This window comes from Rhinolophus hipposideros (genome assembly GCF_964194185.1).
Source record: "Rhinolophus hipposideros genome assembly, chromosome: 5".
In the NCBI taxonomy this organism is placed as follows: Eukaryota; Metazoa; Chordata; class Mammalia; order Chiroptera; family Rhinolophidae; genus Rhinolophus; species Rhinolophus hipposideros.
The window spans coordinates 68,154,687-68,173,577 of NC_138051.1; the positions used below are offsets into that span (position 1 = coordinate 68,154,687).

At 46.2% G+C, this 18,891-nt stretch overlaps 1 protein-coding gene across 1 annotated transcript; it reads right to left on the reverse strand.

Annotated features, from left to right (window-relative positions):
* Positions 1-11,162: 11,162 nt before the first annotated feature.
* On the reverse strand, positions 11,163-15,980 carry SIX1 (SIX homeobox 1). The gene is made up of 2 exons (XM_081049595.1): positions 15,102-15,980; positions 11,163-13,054 (listed from the first exon to the last, which is right to left on the reverse strand). Exons 1-2 carry the CDS (start codon positions 15,659-15,661, stop codon positions 12,760-12,762), a joined length of 855 nt encoding a protein of 284 aa, XP_080905721.1. The 5' UTR covers positions 15,662-15,980; the 3' UTR covers positions 11,163-12,759.
* Positions 15,981-18,891: the final 2,911 nt, after the last annotated feature.

Sequence of the window (18,891 nt, forward strand, 5' to 3'; positions counted from 1 at the left end):
GGGAGGTCTTAAATCTGAATTTCAGCCAGGATGCCAGGATTATTGATACCACTTCCAAGAGAACTAAAGAATGTTAAGGTGAATTATGTGGTCAGGACTTGAGGTTTTATTTCTCAGCTAAGAAATATGGCATGTTAGAACTCTCTTCTCTTAATAGATGAAAGATATGATTTCAGCTTTTAACCAATCGGTGTGCTTGGTCAAAGAGGGTCAATGCTGGAATTACAAATAATAGTCTGCATCAAATTAGTCTTCACAATATAGACTGGCCTGTGAACCAAGAAAGAGCTATAGGTCAGGCTCTGGACCTTCAACGTCTTACCCACTCTACCCAGGAGGAGATGCAATCACCAAAAGAATTTCCCATAGGAAACCACAAACCCCCAAACCCCTGGTACCACCTGCATGTCCTTCTGCACAAGGGTTGGCCCACCCCAACTCTGTTTAATTCTTGAGAGCCAATGGGTGTACAACTGTACCAAACCACTAAATTTCACAACGTAATTTGAGACAAACTGAATCTGAAAGGCTATTTTATGGGTATTTTGCCTCCACTCCTGCAGGTAATACAATCCACCGTACACCCACTGGCTAGCAGTATTTGACTCTCCTAATCCTCATTACCATACTTCCTCTGGTACACTTCTCAAGGGAAGTACGCTGAAAGCACCAGAGAAGAAAATAGGTCTTTCTTATTCATTTGTGTTGTTCATAAGAAGTGTAATGGAAGATTAGAATCAATCTTGAGTCTTGTTTGTGAGCTTTATGCGTATCTTCACAAAAATTTGGTACTTTTGTTTTACTATATTTTATGTATTTTATCTATCTATTTCAGGTAATTATTCAATTTCAAGTCTTCATTATCTTAAAGTCATGCATGATGTTGTTTTAAGTGTGGGGGGCGGGTCACAATTTATAACATTTGTCATGTACATGTTTTTCCAGTAAATTTATCACCATAAAATGAAATGCTAAAAACTTGAACTTTGAAAAATAAAGCTTGTATTTAATTTCATTCCTTGTTTAGAAATTGACTTATTTTTCTCCCTTTATTTTATTTTATTTTAATTTTTTGGCCTTAATCAAAAGGAGGGGAAAATGCTTTTAACAGTTGAAAAACCAGTCAGCTATCTGAGATTGACCTATAATTAAAATCATAAAATGTCATTCATCATAAAATATACTGAAAACATATAGTATGTTATCTTCTAAGCATTCCATGAGGGCTAATTCATTTTAGCTATAACTAATTTCCAGTAGAATGTTACTATACTTCTAAGCATATTGACAAGTAAGTCTTTCAGTTTCGTGGAGGTTAAGTGATTGAACAGGAACTACTGATTCAGCACTTATAAATCCTTTAGAGAAACTCTAAAATTGAGGGGCCTGGATTTCCACACTTATTTTATTTCACTATGATACATCTGCAGTGTAGAAATAAGACTCCCCTCTTTATCCAGCCGTCAAGTTCAGTCATATATTTTTTTATTTGAAATGAACTAAAGCTGATTTAGAGCGGACATGCCTTTTAGAATGCCCCAAGGCCTCTCATTTCTTGAATGATATGCTAAAGCTTGGAATCTACCCAAACCTCCTTGAAGTACCCTCTGCAAAGTTTAATCTAATTTAAATTAACTTATTCCTCAGCATAAAATGGTCTTTCTTATTTCTCTTTATTTTTTTGAGTGAACACATGGACATATTTTTTGTGTTTCTAAACATGTGGATGCTGAAACAATTTAGAAACAAAAAATACTATATATTTACTTATTTCAATCATGTTAAAAGCAATGGCAGAAAGCAGAATTCTGAGAATTCCTGGGCCTGGCACTATACAAATCATTTCACAATATGCCAATAATTGAGCAGCAATATAGTCATAGTTCCTACCAAATGTCTCTCTGGTTATAGGACACACTCTTAAAAGTGATGGGCATGAACTCTCACTTTTTCTATCCATCTATGTGTACTGCTTACATTCAAATACTTACTTTGCAAATAAAGGTCATAGTAGAACATGTATTTGCCAAAAATAAGCATTTGTGTGGACAAGTCCAATTCTGCAGGCATAAAGCAAAGTATATGTGTATAACAGGACTTTTGAGTAAATTTCTAAACATGTATCTGCTCCCTCTACCTCTACCTCAAGGAAACTTTTAAGTGTAATATAAAATTTTTAAATAAAAAAGGTGTTGAATTCTTCCTGAGCCTGTATGGTGATTGACTACAACTTTATCAATCCTCTAAACTAAAAACTTAAACTTATGTACAGTTTTTAGTTGGCTAGGATACTTTTGAAGAAAATGAAGGTGCTGGAGGAAAATGCAGTGTTAAAGAGCTAAGCACAAAATGCTTCTTCCAGTAACGACAATGAAGTCATTGTAAAGGGATTGCAGTACATGAGGATCCATCCTTAAAGATACCTCCCACATGCATATTCCACTTACTCTCTAGGTTTTATATTTACCTTTGCTGGTTTGTTCCTCCTATCAGTAGTCCTCTTGTTCTACCACTGAGTCAGGCTAGGCGGAAAAAGTCCCAACATAATCTCAGAACACCTCTCTCTCTCTCTCTCTCTCTCTCTCTCTCTCTCTCTCTCTCTCTCTCTCTCTCTCTCTTTCTCTCTCTCTCTTCTCTCTTTCTCTTTCATTTGCCCAAGCAAGTTTCAGCTATGCATTTTGCTTTCAATAATACCTGACTGAGAAAGTCCTTGAAATCAGAGAAGGATGTGCAATATGTCAAAATGAGCTATTCATCCCTGGTGATCATTAGAGAGTGTCACAAGAGAAGAAATGTACCCAAGAGGGTCCTGCAAAATTCCAACTCTGGGAATTGTATTCTATCTAAAGACTCTCCGTCATTTCATCAGCCTATTCATTTACTCAAAAAAATATTTATCAGGTGCTATTATATCCAGCACTGTGTTAACATCAGCAAGGCATTAAATCTTCAAAGTAGGTTCTTATTCTGCACTTATGTTGACACATTTAGGTGGGGCCTTAAACTATCTACTCAGCTGAATGTTTTCGTTCCCTTCTAAGTAATTTGTCATTTTCAGGCACATATAAGTGGGTTTTATTTTTCATCAGTGGAATTCTACCATATATGATGCCATCTACATAAGTATTGAAATCATGAAAAACAATAGAGATGACAAAATCCAATGACTGTAAATTTAAACATCATTCCAGAATTAAATTACTGGAGTTAAGCTTCTATATTCTAGGCTCAGAACTTCAAGAAATAAATTTCAGCTTTGGCTATGGTCAAAGACTAATGGGACCTTAGGTCTCTATCTGAATAACTTGTGCTTCTTTCAGTGTTTCAGACAAAAGGAGAAAATGGCCATAATCTGCCCTCACTGGAAACTCTAGCATCATAGGAATTTTCCCAGGCGGATTTGTGAAACTCTAAGGAGGCTTCAAGCATGTTATAATTGTATCTACTATTCATTAAATGTCTTTTGTGCCAAGCACTTTACATTTAATACTTCAGCTCATTTAAGCTTCAGAGTACCCCTGCAGTGTGTTATAGTGCCCATTTTCCCTGATGAGGCTCAGAGAGGTTAGGTAACTTGCCCAAAGTCACACAACTTACAAATGTGTGCACGTGATGGATCTGTGACAATGCATTTATACTCCTTCCCAAGTCCGTTCTCTCTGTAATGTTTTAAAAAGGAAAAACAATCACCCACCTAGTCCCCATGAAGGTTAGGGAGAGAGATGGGGTCTGATGATGCTGTCTGGGAAAGATTTCTGAATTCAGGGAGAAAGAAAAAGAAAATTCCGTAAGAGAACAAAGCGGTCGCAGCAGTCTGGGTTAAGGAGAAAAACTCGCCTTGAGGGGCCTTGGGTCTACTTCCTCCTACCAACCCTGAGGTTGCCCCCGCGCAGGGCGCGGTGATTGATAGGAGAGTAGGACCCAGGTATCGTCCGGCGCGTGGGGGTGGGAGCGTGAACTTCTTAGCTCTCCTTTCTCCCACTATCCCCACCCCCACCCCCACGCCATCTCCCAGCCGCCAGCGGGGATCTTCCACTGCCAGTGCGGGCGAGGCCCAGAAGCAGATGAGTACTGCTGACTGATGGGGGCGGGCGAGCGCGAGGGAGCTAAGTGAGGCCCCCGCTTCGTCGCCGCTCGGCCTCCGAATCCCGGCAGTTCACCCTGCGCGGCCAGGGGCAGGGTCGTTACAGACACCTCTGCCCCAGAGCTGGCCCGGGGTCCTGATCCCAGAGCCTCCCCCTAGGCCAACGAGGGCGCAAAGGTTTGGCCCAGCCTACGCTGCGGCTGCCAGGGGACTCTAGGCCCTTGTGCAGAGGCCGCGCTAACCCTGCAGGGATCTGGGCCTGAGGCTCGGATTTTCCTCCCCACTGCGCGTTGACCCTAAAGACAGATGGAACCGTGGCGGCGGTAGCGGCCTACGCTGTCTGGAGGCGCAGAGCGCTTGGGACGCGGCGTGGAAGCCGGTCCCGAGGGGCGCCCGGGCCTCTCGCGCCCAGCAATCTCTCCGCTCTCCTCTCCTCTCCTCCTCTGTGTCAGAAAGCCTGCCAGCCGCAGCCCCAACCTTCTCCCTTCTCCTCCCCCCACTCCGCGCCGGGCTCCGCTTTCCCTCCATCAACTCCAGGCCGAATTCAATCCGAGAAGGCTCCTTTGAGCTTTTGTGTTTGCTGGGGGAGATGTGGGCGCAGGAGGGATCGCGTTACAACTTTCATTTCCTGAAATGTTTGAGGGAACATCCAGCGTTTTTATCCCCCCATCAGGCTGGGCGATGGGCTCGGGTTTCAGGCCTTGTCACTCAGCTGTCACCAAACAAACGAAGCTCTCAGAGCCCTGGAGAGAGAGAGCTACCTGCTATTCATGACCCCTGGAGCAGGTGATCGCTCATGGGAAAACAGGTAGAATTAATCATAGGGCTGTTCTCTGTTTCCTCTTCTTTTTGGCAGACCTGCCCACAGTGTGAAACCTGTCAGAAAACAAATTAACTCTTTCTTCTCCCCCAGGGGAACTAAAAATACATTTTCAGAAAACCCAATACACACATTCACATCAAATGACCCAAATGAGAGTTGGAGAGAACATCTTTACATCCCGCTCCACTTTGCAATTTCTTAGTTTGTGGGGTTTCCCACCTTAGTGGGCCTTGGAACATGGGAGAACCAAGAGAGAATGGGGCATCTTCCAATCATCCGGTTCTACCTACCGAAAGGAGCCCCAGGTGTGGTCTCTGAACTTAGGTAGAGTCCAACATCTCCTTCCTGCCTGGGTGTCAGTGCAGTTGGGCTTGGTCCTAATAACAAGAAAATCTCTACCTTAACAGAAGTTTCCAAGAAATTTCTGTACATTGGTGTTTCCCCTGGCCCAGACTCTCAGTCAACTCTGTCGAGCATCCATGTTGGGCTCTGTACTAGAAAATCCAAACAGTTTCAAAATTTCCCTCATTCATTTCATTCCTAACTTAATCCAGAGGAAATTTTTTAAAAAACTACTTCTTGCCTTAGTTGAACAAAAGCAGAAAGGTTAGCATACTAGTGTTCTTAGTTGTCTGGATACTGTTTACCTGCTATGTATGAAATATTATAATACACACTTTAAATCATACCTCTTTTTTATATTTGGTTCTATTTTTATTTTTCCTATATCTCTTTCCTTCCCTTGGAAATACAAAAATTAGAGGGAAAAAGAAAATGCATACAGATTTGCTTCTAAGATATGTTAATGCTGGAAAAGTTGACCAGGAAAGCTTGGGAGCCTCAAAATCAGACTGATCTTTTTTTTTTTAATAGAAATATGGTAGGGGGCCTGCATTGTCATTCTGCCATTTAGTTTTCCAATAAAAGATTTTTTTTTGTGAGAAATCAGGATATACTCTATGTAAAAATAAGCCTCCTGGCCTTCTTTAAGATGAAGATTTTGTCTGTTTATTTTGAAAACAGCCATTGGTTCCAGATTCCCAGAACTGATTTTCTTAGATTAGCTATTTATACTCAGAGGTAGAGCCCTGAGCAATATTATTCTTCAATTAAAATCAAGAACTTGACTTTAGGAGGAAGCATGTTATGTTTATATAGCATCAGCAACGCATAGAAAATATTCACCACATATCTGAAGAAAGACAAGGCTTCAATTGTTTAAATGTTCTTTTTACTTCATAGATACAAAGGCATGTTGACCTGTCTACCTTAATTTCTGAAAAAGCTTGTCGCCTACTTTCATATTTACAGCATTCTAAATAAATACAGAACTAATGCTTCTTCCTTGTTACTACCTCCTTGACTTAGAGGTAAAATTGTCTTCTGTTGACTATGTCACCTCACCCTCAAAATGTGCATTTTCTGGACAAGCACTGTAAGTTTCTGCTCCCCTACACCAACCATACCAGTCCCCACCACACACACACACACACACCCACACACACACACACACACACACACACACAGCTGCAAAAGTTAAGGGAAACATCATTGCATACTGATGCTTACAGTTTAAATACAATATCTGTGTGAGAACTAAAGATGTCACAGCTATGTGGGTTGGGTTTGCTTGTTTTTTTTCCGTGTGCTTTTTTTTTTTTTTTTCACAGCCCCATTGCCTTTTCCTGGTATTTAGATCATTTGGATAACTGGCAACTCAAATTAGAATTGAAGTGTTGCAAAGCAGCTAAAGCCATGCCTTAAGGGGGAAAAATAGGAAAGTGGTTGAGTTTGTAAAAATACTTAATATAAAGTAGAGAACACCTAGAAAATCAGTTTTACAGACTTGTTGGCTGGAACCTGCAAATTTTGTATCAGAAATGCTCACTGACTAGCTCTATAAAATGTTAAAGAACGTTTCAATATTCTTTAAGGATCCTAAGACAATTTAATGGCCTATGTAAGTAAAAATATGTAGTCTAGGACTGTTTTGTTTTCTTTAAGATCCCACATGCATATCAGCTCGGATCCTGAACCACCACGACCACCCCCAAAAAACCGTGTATCTATTATGAATTAGCCGTGGCATTTTAAAAGCCATAATCAATTTTAAATCCTAAATTAAAATGAAATTTATAACAAATTGTTATAAATTTGGTTGTGTTAATCCATGAGTGTTTCTATTTGGATGTGCCTATGTCAGTCCCATAAAAGATTTATGTTCTGAGTTATGGAGGGTGGGAAGGACAGGGGACCAGATGGAGGAAGCTGGTACACATTTCCAGTGCCTCCTTATTATAGTAAGTAAAGGGCCAGAATCTGTCTTCCTACTTATCTATCTGTCATTTTGATGACAACCACTAATGGCAGTAAAGAAGGGAGAGCAGCCAGTATTACCTAATAGTATTTTAATTACAATTGGGTAGCCATTTCAGGTACACTTAAGTGTGTGTTTAAATCTGAAGTTAACCTTTCTCTCTCTCAAAGATAAGATTGTTTGGGTTTTAGTTTTTTGTTTTTGTTTGTTTTTCTTTCTGCATTTTCCTGTTAGATCACAGGGGGGACATGTGATTTTAAGAATATTTTAACGTTATGGCAAAGGAAAACAATTAGTGAGTTCTCTCTCCAAAGGAGTGGAGGGGGTGGGGACTCTCATTAGCAAAGCAACGGAGAGGAGCAAACCTTTAGGTGGGTTGTGCTCTACCTGCTGAGAACTGGGGTCTCAGCTGTCCATTAACAAGTTAAAAGGGAAGAAGCTGAAATTCAGATTGGGGAAGAGACCGGCGTCCACGCGCCTCAAGCAGTCTCTTTCTCTTTGTTTTTAAATGCTACTGCAGTGTTGTTCCTCGCTGTCTGAAAGGACCACAGCGTCTAAAACACTGATTGTCATCCTCAGTGGGAGAACAGGTTTCCAATTTCATCAGCTGGAACAAAGTCGTGTGTGTACACTCGGTTTAAAACACTAGAGAAAACGCGGCCTTTCCAGGGCAGCGCTTTTTTTGAGTAGACGATAAGCCCACGATTTTGACTCTTTTTGTCCCTGGCTGGCTCACCCATTCCTTTAGAGAATCTTCCAGGTGGAGTTATTGGATTCAGTCAGACTGGGGGAGGGGTCACTGTGACCTCGAGGGGCCTCAGAAGTCCCCACCTAAGGTTTGCAGCGCATACCTGCAGGCTAAACGACTGAGCCCTCAGTTACCCTCAGTTTGCATTGCCCCATAAGGGCGAAGTGGGCACCAACACAGGTTTTGCAGGCTTCGGGGCAGCTGGAGGAGATAGTCTGGAAGAGTTTTTAGTCTTCTACTCCTAGGAAAAGCTCAGAAAAAGTAGAAATAGCTCAGAGAAAGCACATGGACCACCAGCGACTCTCTTCACCTTAACCCTCACTCACCTGTCTCATTCAACACCACCTACCACCAAAGGGCAGAATGTGCATGTGCCCCCACAGCCCACCCCAAAGCCTCCTGCGGGCGTCGGCCAGTGCCTTCCTGCTGGGGCCCCGGGTCGTGCGCGGAGAAGAGGCCGATGCTCGCTCCTCACCCTGGGGGGTGGGGGGAACTTTCTAGCAGGCTCCACCAAGGAAGCGAAGCTGCCGCCGCTTCCTGGCCGAGACTCCAACAATTAGGGCCGCTCTCCCTAGCGGTTAAAGTCCCAGCGACAAACCTGAGAAGAGGCGCCCTCTCTGGCTGGCACCCCTCCGCAGAGGGCGCGGGTCGGAAAGCCAAGGCCGAGGCTACAGGAAGCAAAGGAAATGGGGCCATATCTAAAGCAGGAAGGGCAGCGGGGAACCGGCAGCTTGGCCTAGGCCGCCTCCCGACCAGACTCTGAGGCCTGAGCCCGCTGCCCTGGGCGCAAAGCGCGGGGCGGAGAACCAGAGCGCGCCGACACCTGCGGGCGGACCGCCCAGAGGCAGCTGGAGGCCATGACAGCTTGATCCCACCGCCGCAGGGCCCGGGCCAACCCCGCCGAAGTGTGTCCCGGGCCGCTCGCGTTCCTCGCCCGCACCTTAGCTCCACGACTACGAGAGGGAACCTGCACTTGGGCCTGGGAAGTGGCTCCGGGGTGCCCCGGAAGACAGCACCTGTGTGGTGCCTCGAAGCTCAGACCGCCGCCTCCTCCTTCGAGGCCAGCCTCGCAGCTTCTGCTTCCAGGGGCTCCACCGGTCGGGTCCCCAGGCCTGGCTCCTGGAGCTGCGCTGTGATGCCGGTAGCAGAGAGCAGAGGCGCCCCAACTCCCCGCGCCTCGGGAGGGCAAAGTGTCAAGAGCGGCCTCCGGAGTGTGCGGGTGGCAGGAGAAGCTCCTCGTTTTCTGCAGAAAGGAACAGGAGCCTCTGGATCTCCAACCTGGAGTTCTGCCTGCAGACTTCACCAAAGACCTCCAGGCGAGAGAGGCGGTAGGAGTGAAGCCCCCTTCGGCCGCAAGCGCCGCGACCGCAGCCGGGGCTGCGGAGCAGAGAAGGGCGGCTCCGCGCGGGTTCAGTGCCAGGTGCCCTACTGGTTCTCAGGGTGCGGGGGAGTGCGGCGTAACGCGGGTCACTGGTCAGCAAAGTAGGAGTTCACCCATAAGGGCCAATGCCTCTTCCTGGAAGCTTCCACTGCAGCTCGGGGTCAAGACCAAGCTGTCCTTGCTTGGAGAATAGGTTCAAGACCCGGCTGTGCCCGGCCCCAGAGGCGCCTATCTCCCTGCCCGCAGCTTGTGGGGCCTCGAGTCCCTACCTGCTAAGCCAAAAATTGGGGAACCGCCGGCCAAGCCCCTTGGCCTCCGGTATTTAGGAAACTTCGTTCTCAGCCAAGAGGTCAAGGCGAGCAGGCAGTGAGGACCCAAACAATTCTGTGTTCAAATTTAAAACGTCAAAAGAAAATCGCCCTAGAGTTTCTGTTTTCATCTTACTTGGCAAAATACTGTACGGTTTCATCCTAAAAACACTTTATTTATAAGCAGTTGTTCATTACCTTTGCCTATCGTTATGAAATCTGTAGCGAAGAAAGGAAAAATGGCTTTTGATTCAGTTAAACTGCGACCCGAGAAGGTAAATTGGAGGTCCCTTAATAGCTGGTCCTCGAAGATTTCCTCCAGGGGAAAAAAAAAAAAAAATATATATATATATATATATATATATATATATATATATATGTGTACACACACATATATATATGTATATATATATATATGGTTAGTTCCCCCTAATGATCGCTCTAAAATGATTGCCAAGGAAACTCAAAGCAATATCCAGCTTTCTGTCCTCCTCCTGCTACTCCCTGGTTTAGCCAGACTGAGCCGAGGGTGACGGAGGGAGGCGTATTGTGCAATTTCTTATTAAACACATCTGGAATATGCGCGCTCTGGATCGAGTGCCAGGGATTTTACAAAGAGTTTATGACTGTGACAGAAAATTGTCCTTTTAACGAGTTTACAAGCAGTAATCACAGGGGCTTTTACAGGACCGGCCCGCTCTGCTCCTCACCAGATCTGCAGACATTTCCAAGATTCACCAAGCAAGGGAGCAGGAAGTGGGCTCGGGTGCCCAGGGAGACAGAACTTCCACGACCCTAAAATTATACTAAGCAGAGCTGGAAGAGTGGGGGGTAGTCATCGGAGTAGGAAGAGAGGGCATGTAAGAAATTAAAGTAATTGGCCCTTCCTTATTTTCCAGGGAGATTTCCGCGGTGTCCTTTGAAGCCTGTCAGGGTCATTGAAAGCTATCTTTGTGCAGGGTGTTTGTTTTGGGGAGTGAATGTGAAGAATGTGAGGAGATCCCCTGTGAGAGCCCCTCCTGCAGAGGGTGGCATTTCTCCATGGCCCAAGACGTGGAGAATAAACACCCTAGTGACTTAAATAAACACCAACTTAATGATCCAAAACACTAACAAGGGAGACTGGGACCCTAAGCTCCCAATCCAAATGATGGTCTCGGAGCGGCTGTGTGCACATCTGTCCATCACTGAGGGGAAAAATTACTTTATAAGTAAAAGTGACTACAGTTAAGTACAGTGACCCTTTCTCCCTTGAACTCAGTCAAATCCATTTGACGTTAAAAAAAAAAAAAAACAACCTCATAATAATAAGGCCTTAACTCCCCCCTCCAACTCAGTCTCTTAGATCAGGACAGGAAAGATAGGAAAAAGTAAGAAAAAAGAAATTATTATATTAATGGTAACACGGATAGGGAAAAATCAAAATTATGAAACTGTCATGTCAGAAAATAAATAGACTCTCTCTGGGGAACAATATTTTACAAAGCACAAGCAAGCCAATCCTGTTATCCTGAGTAGAATTTTAATAAATAATGCCATTTGTTTCACTAATTTTAAAAGCTAAATACAAAGATACATCATTTTTGCCCCAGGCAAAAATAATATGGAGCCTACTTGATTACTGGGATTTTTCTGAACTACCAGGCAGCACTGCAAAAAGCTCCTATCCTGCTGGTCTGCTTTCTATTTGTACAGGTTAATTCACAAAGTTGCTATCCTCATTCAAGTTTCCTCCCTTTTTTTTTCTAAGCAGATAAATCATTTTACTTTCACAGTCTTGTCAAACTTGTTAATACAAAAGAGCTGGCTTAACATATGAATGCTGTGGAGAAGAGCTAGTGGTAAACAAAACTGTATTATCTAAATAACAAAAAAATAAATTAATATCCCAAAGCTATTTTTTTCTGTCATATAATTAACTCAGTCACCATTCTTGGTTCAGGTGATGGCCTTCAAAGTACCCTACAATTCATAACCACCATTAAGTAGGAAACCAACAAATCTATTCATTAAAAAAGAAAAAAATAGGGCCCAATGACAGCAATACACAACTCATCTTTCAGAAACAGAATCGTACTCCTGGTGTTCTACTAAGTTTTAATTTAGACTGGTTTAGGTACAATAGAAAAGAAACCTGAAAACACATGCTGTTTTAGTAACAAATACCAGGTTGCCAGATTTGTCGCAAATTTTTTGCAAGCTAGAAACTGGGAACAGGAGAAACCCTTAACAGGAGTAGGGTACAGATATGAAAGCTTCGAGGGCGTGAGAAGAAATAGCATTCAGGAAAGTGTTTTTTCACATTGGTACATTTTAAAAGTTTGCCATAAAAAAACCCAAGAAAACAAACAACAACCAAAAAACCCCACTAAATTTGACAAAAATAGTTGTATTACTAATGGTCAATTCTATCTCTAACTGCCTCACAGAGAGCGCATTAAGACATTTAGGCACTTGTTTTCCCCCTAATACTGTTCTTTTATTTTAAACTACATAAAGTTGTTTAACACTAAATATGAAAAAATGTAAACTTAATTTTCCCCTTCAAAAAAAAGTTATAAGATTGTATTTTTCCTATTCACCTTAAGAATACAACCATTTCCTCCCAGGCTGGAGGCTCTTATTTTCATTATTTTGCTCTCTCTCTCTCTCTCTCTCTCTCTCTCTCTCCCTCTCTCTCTCCCTTTTCCCCTTCCCAAAAGATTTATCCATAAATAAATTAAAAAGAAATAATTAAAATCCAGTTGATTTGTAATTCCCATTCATTGAAAAAAAAAAAAAGGCTACTGAAGCAGGCACATGGGTTGCCCAAAACCAAGACTGGGTGACTGGGTGTTTTTGTTTGTTTGGGTTTTTTTGTTATTGTTCCTTTTTCCTTATCTCTGCACTGGGAGGGGAAATGCAAAAGTGGAAAGAGTCAGAGAGAAGAAGGTGACTAAGCTTGAAATCGCTGTTGGTTTTGAATTTTATAAAGATATTTGTGAAAGTCCACCGTTCCTTTATGCGCAAAGAACCCCAGACACAAGCTGCAAAAATGTTCCTGATTTCTATTTACAAGTGTCTCTAGTTGCTGCGTCAAAGCCCCAGTCCCTCCCCACTTAGGACCCCAAGTCCACCAGACTGGAGGTGAGTGGGCCCAGCAAGGAGTCCTGGAGCTGATGCTGGTGGGCTTGCAGGCCATGGCTGGGCTGCGAGGCCGTTAAGCCAGGGAGAGAATAGTTTGAGCTCCTGGCGTGACCCATATTGCCCTGCAGCAGAAGGACCGAGTTCTGGTCTGGGCTTTGGGGAGGTGAGAATTCTTCTTCTGAGCTGGACATGAGCGGCTTGCCCCCTTCCAGAGGAGAGAGTTGATTCTGCTTGTTGGAGGAGGAGTTATTGTTTTCGGTGTTCTCCCTAAGAAATAGAGGACAACACCATATGGTTAAAAAAAAAAAAAGTAAGTTAAAAAAAAGTGTGAGATGGAGGGAGGGGAGCTGGAAGGAGTAAAGGGCCATTGTGCAATTAGTCATCCACCCAAATGGAGGGGCTCTGCCCTCCCACCCATCCCCAACTGTCCTGAGAAGTGAAGAGACTGAGGAGACTGGAGAAATAGGGAGCTATAGGACAGAGTTCCTGGGGAGCAAGGTCTCTATCTCTTCCAGATTTTAGAAAGCCAGAACAGCAGGGCTTATTTGAAACACACATATTTTTCGTTTTTCTCCAAACAATTATTTTTAAATACCTATCAGACTAGTACCACGTGTAGAAGTAGCTAAGTTTGAAAATCTTCCAACAAATGATTGTTGGTGATGAAAATGAACAGGGGACAAACAGTGCCCAGTGCACACTGGTTTGGGGTGAATCAAGTCAATTGTCTTGTTCCCATCTGAGGAAACACTTAAACGTCGAGTTTCCCTGCGCCTGCCCCGAGGTTGTGGTTTCAGAGATACAGGACAGGTCATGGGAAGTGGTGTCCAGAGCGGCCCAGTGACCTGAGTAAACACAGGGAGCGCAGCCAGTCTCTCCGATTTCATCAAGGAGTGGGCCCTCGGGCCTGGCTTGTAGGACCGCCGTTTTGTAATTAAAGTCTAACTGGAACCGTACTGTCCCAGTCCCCGTGTTACTCACTTAATCCTTAGTCCCTCACGTCCCCCTTTCAAACTCCCCACGGACATCCACACCAGCGCACCGTTCCCCGCAGGGAAACTTCTCGCCCGGGAACAGCCTGTGAACCGGCACCTGGTGCCGGGGCGTCAGTCCCGGCTTTGGGTGCTGGTAAACTTCAGGATTTGGAATCCCTCGCTGCTTTCGCCTTCGTCATGCTCGCCTGTCCTCCCCACTGGGAGAGCCTAACTGTCTCTCCCTTTCTCTCCCCTTCTCTCCCAGTCTCTCCCAGAAAGCCCTTTTCAGCGGAATGTATCCAGGTTCTGTGCTTTTCCACCCAGAGTGGAACGCGGAGGCGACATTTTCAGCCCCCCAGGCTCGGAAGCGAACAAAGGAAATCCAGCCGGCTCGGCGCTCAGGTTTCCCCCAAACTCTTCGGCTTCCCAGAGCGCTCTCCCTGACGCTACCACTGCCGCCCCCACGCTCTTCCGAATCTCGGTCGGAAACTCTACAGCGAACGGATGGAGCGGGGCCAGGTGGCCGCGGGTGTCAACGCGAGGAGGGCGGAGCGGAGGCACAGATAGGTTTTTAAAATATTGCCTTCTGAGCTCTAAGGCTTGGAGCGAAGCCTGCGACGTGAGACCCCTGACTCGTCCAGCGCGGCGGCGCGGACCACCAGATGGACTGGCTGCCGCGCCCGGCTGCGCGAGAGGAGTCCCGGAGAGAAGCAATCCTTTCTGGGCTTGGGGCACCGGGGAGTAAATGCAGCGCCACCTCTCCCAAAGCTCTCTCTTCTGTGGATTTTTGAAAGACTTCTCCTTTTGTAAGGCTAGTGCGGAACGAAGCGACGACCTCTCGCCCAAAAGACTGGCAGGAGAGCGCGAGTAAAGCACGGGGCAGCAGCGGGGACAGAGCAGATGTCTCAGGCCAGTTCCACCGCTCCGGCGAGCAAGAGCAGAGAGGTTCGCGACCCTCAGCCCCCACCGAACCCCTTTCCTCGCGTTACCCATCAACACTTCCCTTCTAGTTGATCTAGAAACTCACTCTCCAACCCCCACTCCTAGCCCAGCCAGCCAAAGAGGCATGAAAAACAAACCTAGCGCCAATATTTCCCGACACTCACAACCCAAGAAGCCCACGCGCGGGCGCTCAAATCAAACGAGATCCCATCCCTAGCTAGCCATCTCAGAGTTCATGAACTTTTGCTGCAGTGCCGCGGAGGACCGGGCGCCGCCCGGCGGACGGGCTCCAGCAGGCGGTGAGGACGCGGTGGCGAGTGCCTGCGGGGGCGGGAAAGGGCGGAGGGAAAAGGAAGACATCTCCGGGTCGCCCCCGCAGCGGGAAGCACGCCGCGTACCTTTCCTTGGCCTCGGCCGCTCGGTCTCTTTGCCTCCGGTTCTTAAACCAATTGCTGACTTGGGTGGTGGTGAGGCCGGTGGCCTCGGCCAGCTCGCGCTTCTCCCGCGGCGAGGGATAAGGGTTATGCGCGTACCACTCCCGCAGCACGCCCCGCGACTTCTCCTTGAAGCAGTAGCTGGTCTCTTCGCCGTCCCAGATCGTGCGCGGCAGCGGGAATTTTCGGCGCACCCGATATTTGCCCACCGCACCCAGGGGCCGGCCGCGCAGCTTTTCGGCCTCCACGTAGTGAGCCTTCAGCCACAGTTGCTGAAGCTTTGGGTGGTTGTGAGGCGAAAACTGGTGGCTCTCCAGGATCTTGTAGAGTTCGCGGAAGTTGCCGCGGTGGAAGGCGACCACGGCCTTGGCCTTGAGCACGCTCTCGTTCTTGTGCAGGTGGTCGCAGGCGGGCAGCGACCAAAGGAACCTGCCTAGGCGCTCCAGGTTCCCGCCTTGCTGCAGAACCTCGCACACACATGCCACTTGCTCTTGGGTAAAGCCGAACGACGGCAGCATCGACATGGCTGGGGCCTGCCGAGGCGCACTGCCCGGACGCACGCGGCAGGGAGCAGAGCCGAAAAAGCAAGGGGCGGCGGCGGCAGCGGGGAGGGGGGCGCGGCTGCTCCTAACCCCCTCCCTAGGCTTTCCCTAGTCGAAAAAGCAACTCGAGATTTGGGGATGGACGGCCCAGGAAGAAGAGGAGGAGTACTGGGGCACACGCAGGACACGGAGCAGCCGGCTCACTCCGCAGCCTTTCGGGCCTCGCTGGCTCCAGCCTCCCGCCGGGTGGATGCTGCTCGTTGCCGGGGAACTTGGTTTCTGTTCTCTCCGCAGCTGCCTTAAAGCGCGCAGCGTCCCTGGCGCGCTGATTGGCTGCGGGCGGCGCCTATCCCTGGCAGGCCAGCCCGCGCGCCGCCCGGCCGGGCCGCGAGGCTGCGCCGCCCTGCGCGGGGAGGGCAAGGCTGTGGAGTGGGGGATTGGGAGTGGTGAGAGAAGAAGGACCCGGAGAGGTGGGAAGCGAGGTGGAGGGCGGGGAGGGGGGTTAGGAGGGAACCTAACTGCCCGGGGGCGGGAGTGGGTGAGCGCGTCAGGACCCTGCAACGTGAGCCCCCTCTCCAGTGTCACCTAAGGGCAGCCGCGCACATCTCTACGCAAATCAATGACTCCAGACCTTCTAATTCCCTTTCTCTCCCTCTGTACCCCTGTCCCTGTCCCTTGTAGACTTGCCCTTTCCCGGTGAGCTCATATTTAATTACCTTAATGTTGGAATGAATAAATAATGGATTGATGAATAGCTTATGGGACGAGATAAATAATACAGGAGCAGACTAGAGCTTCAAGCTGCGGCCGCTGGAAAAGTGGCTTCTCTCCGGGCTGGCTTCAGCTCCAAACTTAATTTCCTCCTCCCTTCTCCACCCACCCCCTTCACTCCCCTACCGCCCTCCAAAGGGCAGTGTACTCCCAGCTGGGTAGCGCTTCCCTCATTCTCAGAAGCCCATGACTGTTTGGGACTACGTGAAGAGCTGTTTAGAACGCATTGAGGAGCGGAGGGTTCATTTGTGATTTGGCATCTTAATGTTCTGTGGTTTAAGCCTGAAGATTATTGGACTCAGTTTCCCTATCGGCGCGGTTGCGTTTTCCAACGCCACTTCTGCTACTGCGGAATGCCGAGAAGCTTTATTTGCTATTAGCAAAAATGCTTTGGGAACCTCGTACGAAAGGCGCTGGATGGGGTGTAAATTAAATAAAACTGTCCCGCTCCAATAGCCGTACGGTTGTAATACAATCCTTGTCCTACTCTGAGAGGGACACTTCCCTCAAAGCGAGGACGACAGCGGCTCCAAGATTAAATAAAGAGGGGTGTGTGTGTGTGTGTGTGTGTGTGTGTGTGTGTGTGTGTGTGAATTACAAGGCTGGCCTATTTTATGGCCAGGGAAAGAGATGTCCTGCAATTTCAGTTCCATCATCTCTTACTTTGTGTATGTGTGGAGAATGCTTAGTAAAACTGCACAAACAAATGAAGCTCTAATTATCTTAAGCCTCATTTGCACACCTTGTTCCAAAGCAATTACTAAAAAGATTTTGAAAACAATTAGTGTCTATAAACAAAGATAATCTATTGTCAGTAGCTGAGACTGGTAGAAGATAAGAACAATGCGTTGAGATAAGGGGAGCCGAATGGTGGAAGGAGAGTGACTTTATGACTATACTTATCTCTGATTAGATAAGTTCAAAACAGAATTGTAAGTACACTTCAAAAATGCTTTTGATTTAAATGCACCCTCTTAGTGAATGCAAAGAACAAACTCTAGGCTCTTTAAACTTGCTTGTCTTCTTTAAATATGTTTTGATTCCATCAGCCCGAGCCTAGCTCCACATAACCCTTTGCATATTGAGACATAAGTGGGAAAATAAGAAGCACTGTGTGGGTTTCCCCTTGTATTATTTATATGGTTTTAAAATAATGCACCCAGTCCAGGGTACCCTGCAATGCACATTTTAAACTCATGAAGGGTTTTCCCCTCCTGGCTGCCTCTCCAGAGATTCCAAGTAAAGGGAAGCTGCTTCTCTGCTGAACTCCCACATAAAGCTTTTTGCATCCTTGAAACTCTGCAGTATCCCATGCAATTAGACCTTGGGAACAGATGCTGATGTTTCATTATGTTTAGAATTATTTTTAAGTGCATTTAATGGGTGCATATTATTTCAAAAGAGCCCCTACCACATGGTGTGCCCAATGACTTACTTTCTAAACTGGAAGCCTGGCACGGCTGAACTTAAGTCCATGTGTCTGGTAATTTTCCCTCCCCGTCTTATTTTAGTACTCATGATGTTTCAGATGAAGTCTTAAGAAGCGGCAGTGTCCTGCCAGAAGGAATGTCTCTGCTTGGAACAGTCCTTATTGACATGGCAGCTGTGTGCGGACCGGAACGGAGTTTAAACTCAGCTCTAAAACTCAGTTAATACCCTAAAGTCTGGAGCAAGTGCGCAGAATTACAGTGTGTGTGTGTGTGTGTGTGTGTGTGTGTGTGTATGTACCAGGGTTGGGGGGGTACGTGTCTGTAAGTACAGCCACATCTCCCACATCTCTTAAAAGACAAACGGTAAGTTGAGTAAGGGATGTACTTTATAATTAACAATTTTGTATGAGGAAATGAGGCATAGTTTGGACAAATAAGGACAGATATAAATTTACAGGGGATGAGGTGGCAATTAGACACCAATATGACCACCTTTTTTCCGACTTCCTCTAGACCTCCCTGCCCACTTCTTTTCGAAAGGAACCAGGACGTACTGGACATTGACGACAAGTGGGCAGACGACCCTGTGGGTACCGTGATTACGGGCACCGGGATTGATGAGAAGTGGTTCTCATCCTCAGGCCGTGCCCAGGTCTGCCTCCCTTTCTCCTTGTGTTTAATCCAATAGATAGCGTAACTAGAAAGGAAAAGTGCTATTCGCTTTGCACTAACGGAGCCTACCTGCTATTTCGATCCCTTGGTTAGGGGAACCAATTGTTATAAATGTTAATTATTGACTCGGATATATAAGGTTTCCCAAAATGGAACCTTTCACTGAAACCACTAAAAGAGGTAAAATGACATGAATTTACAAACCACATAAACCAAATGATCCATTTTAAATCGCACACAGAAAGGTTTGAGTTGTTCTAGTAACTTAAAACCTTTGCTGTCAATGCAAATCACACGAAAAACAGAGATGCGTCAAAGATTTAAAGGGAACGAGCAACT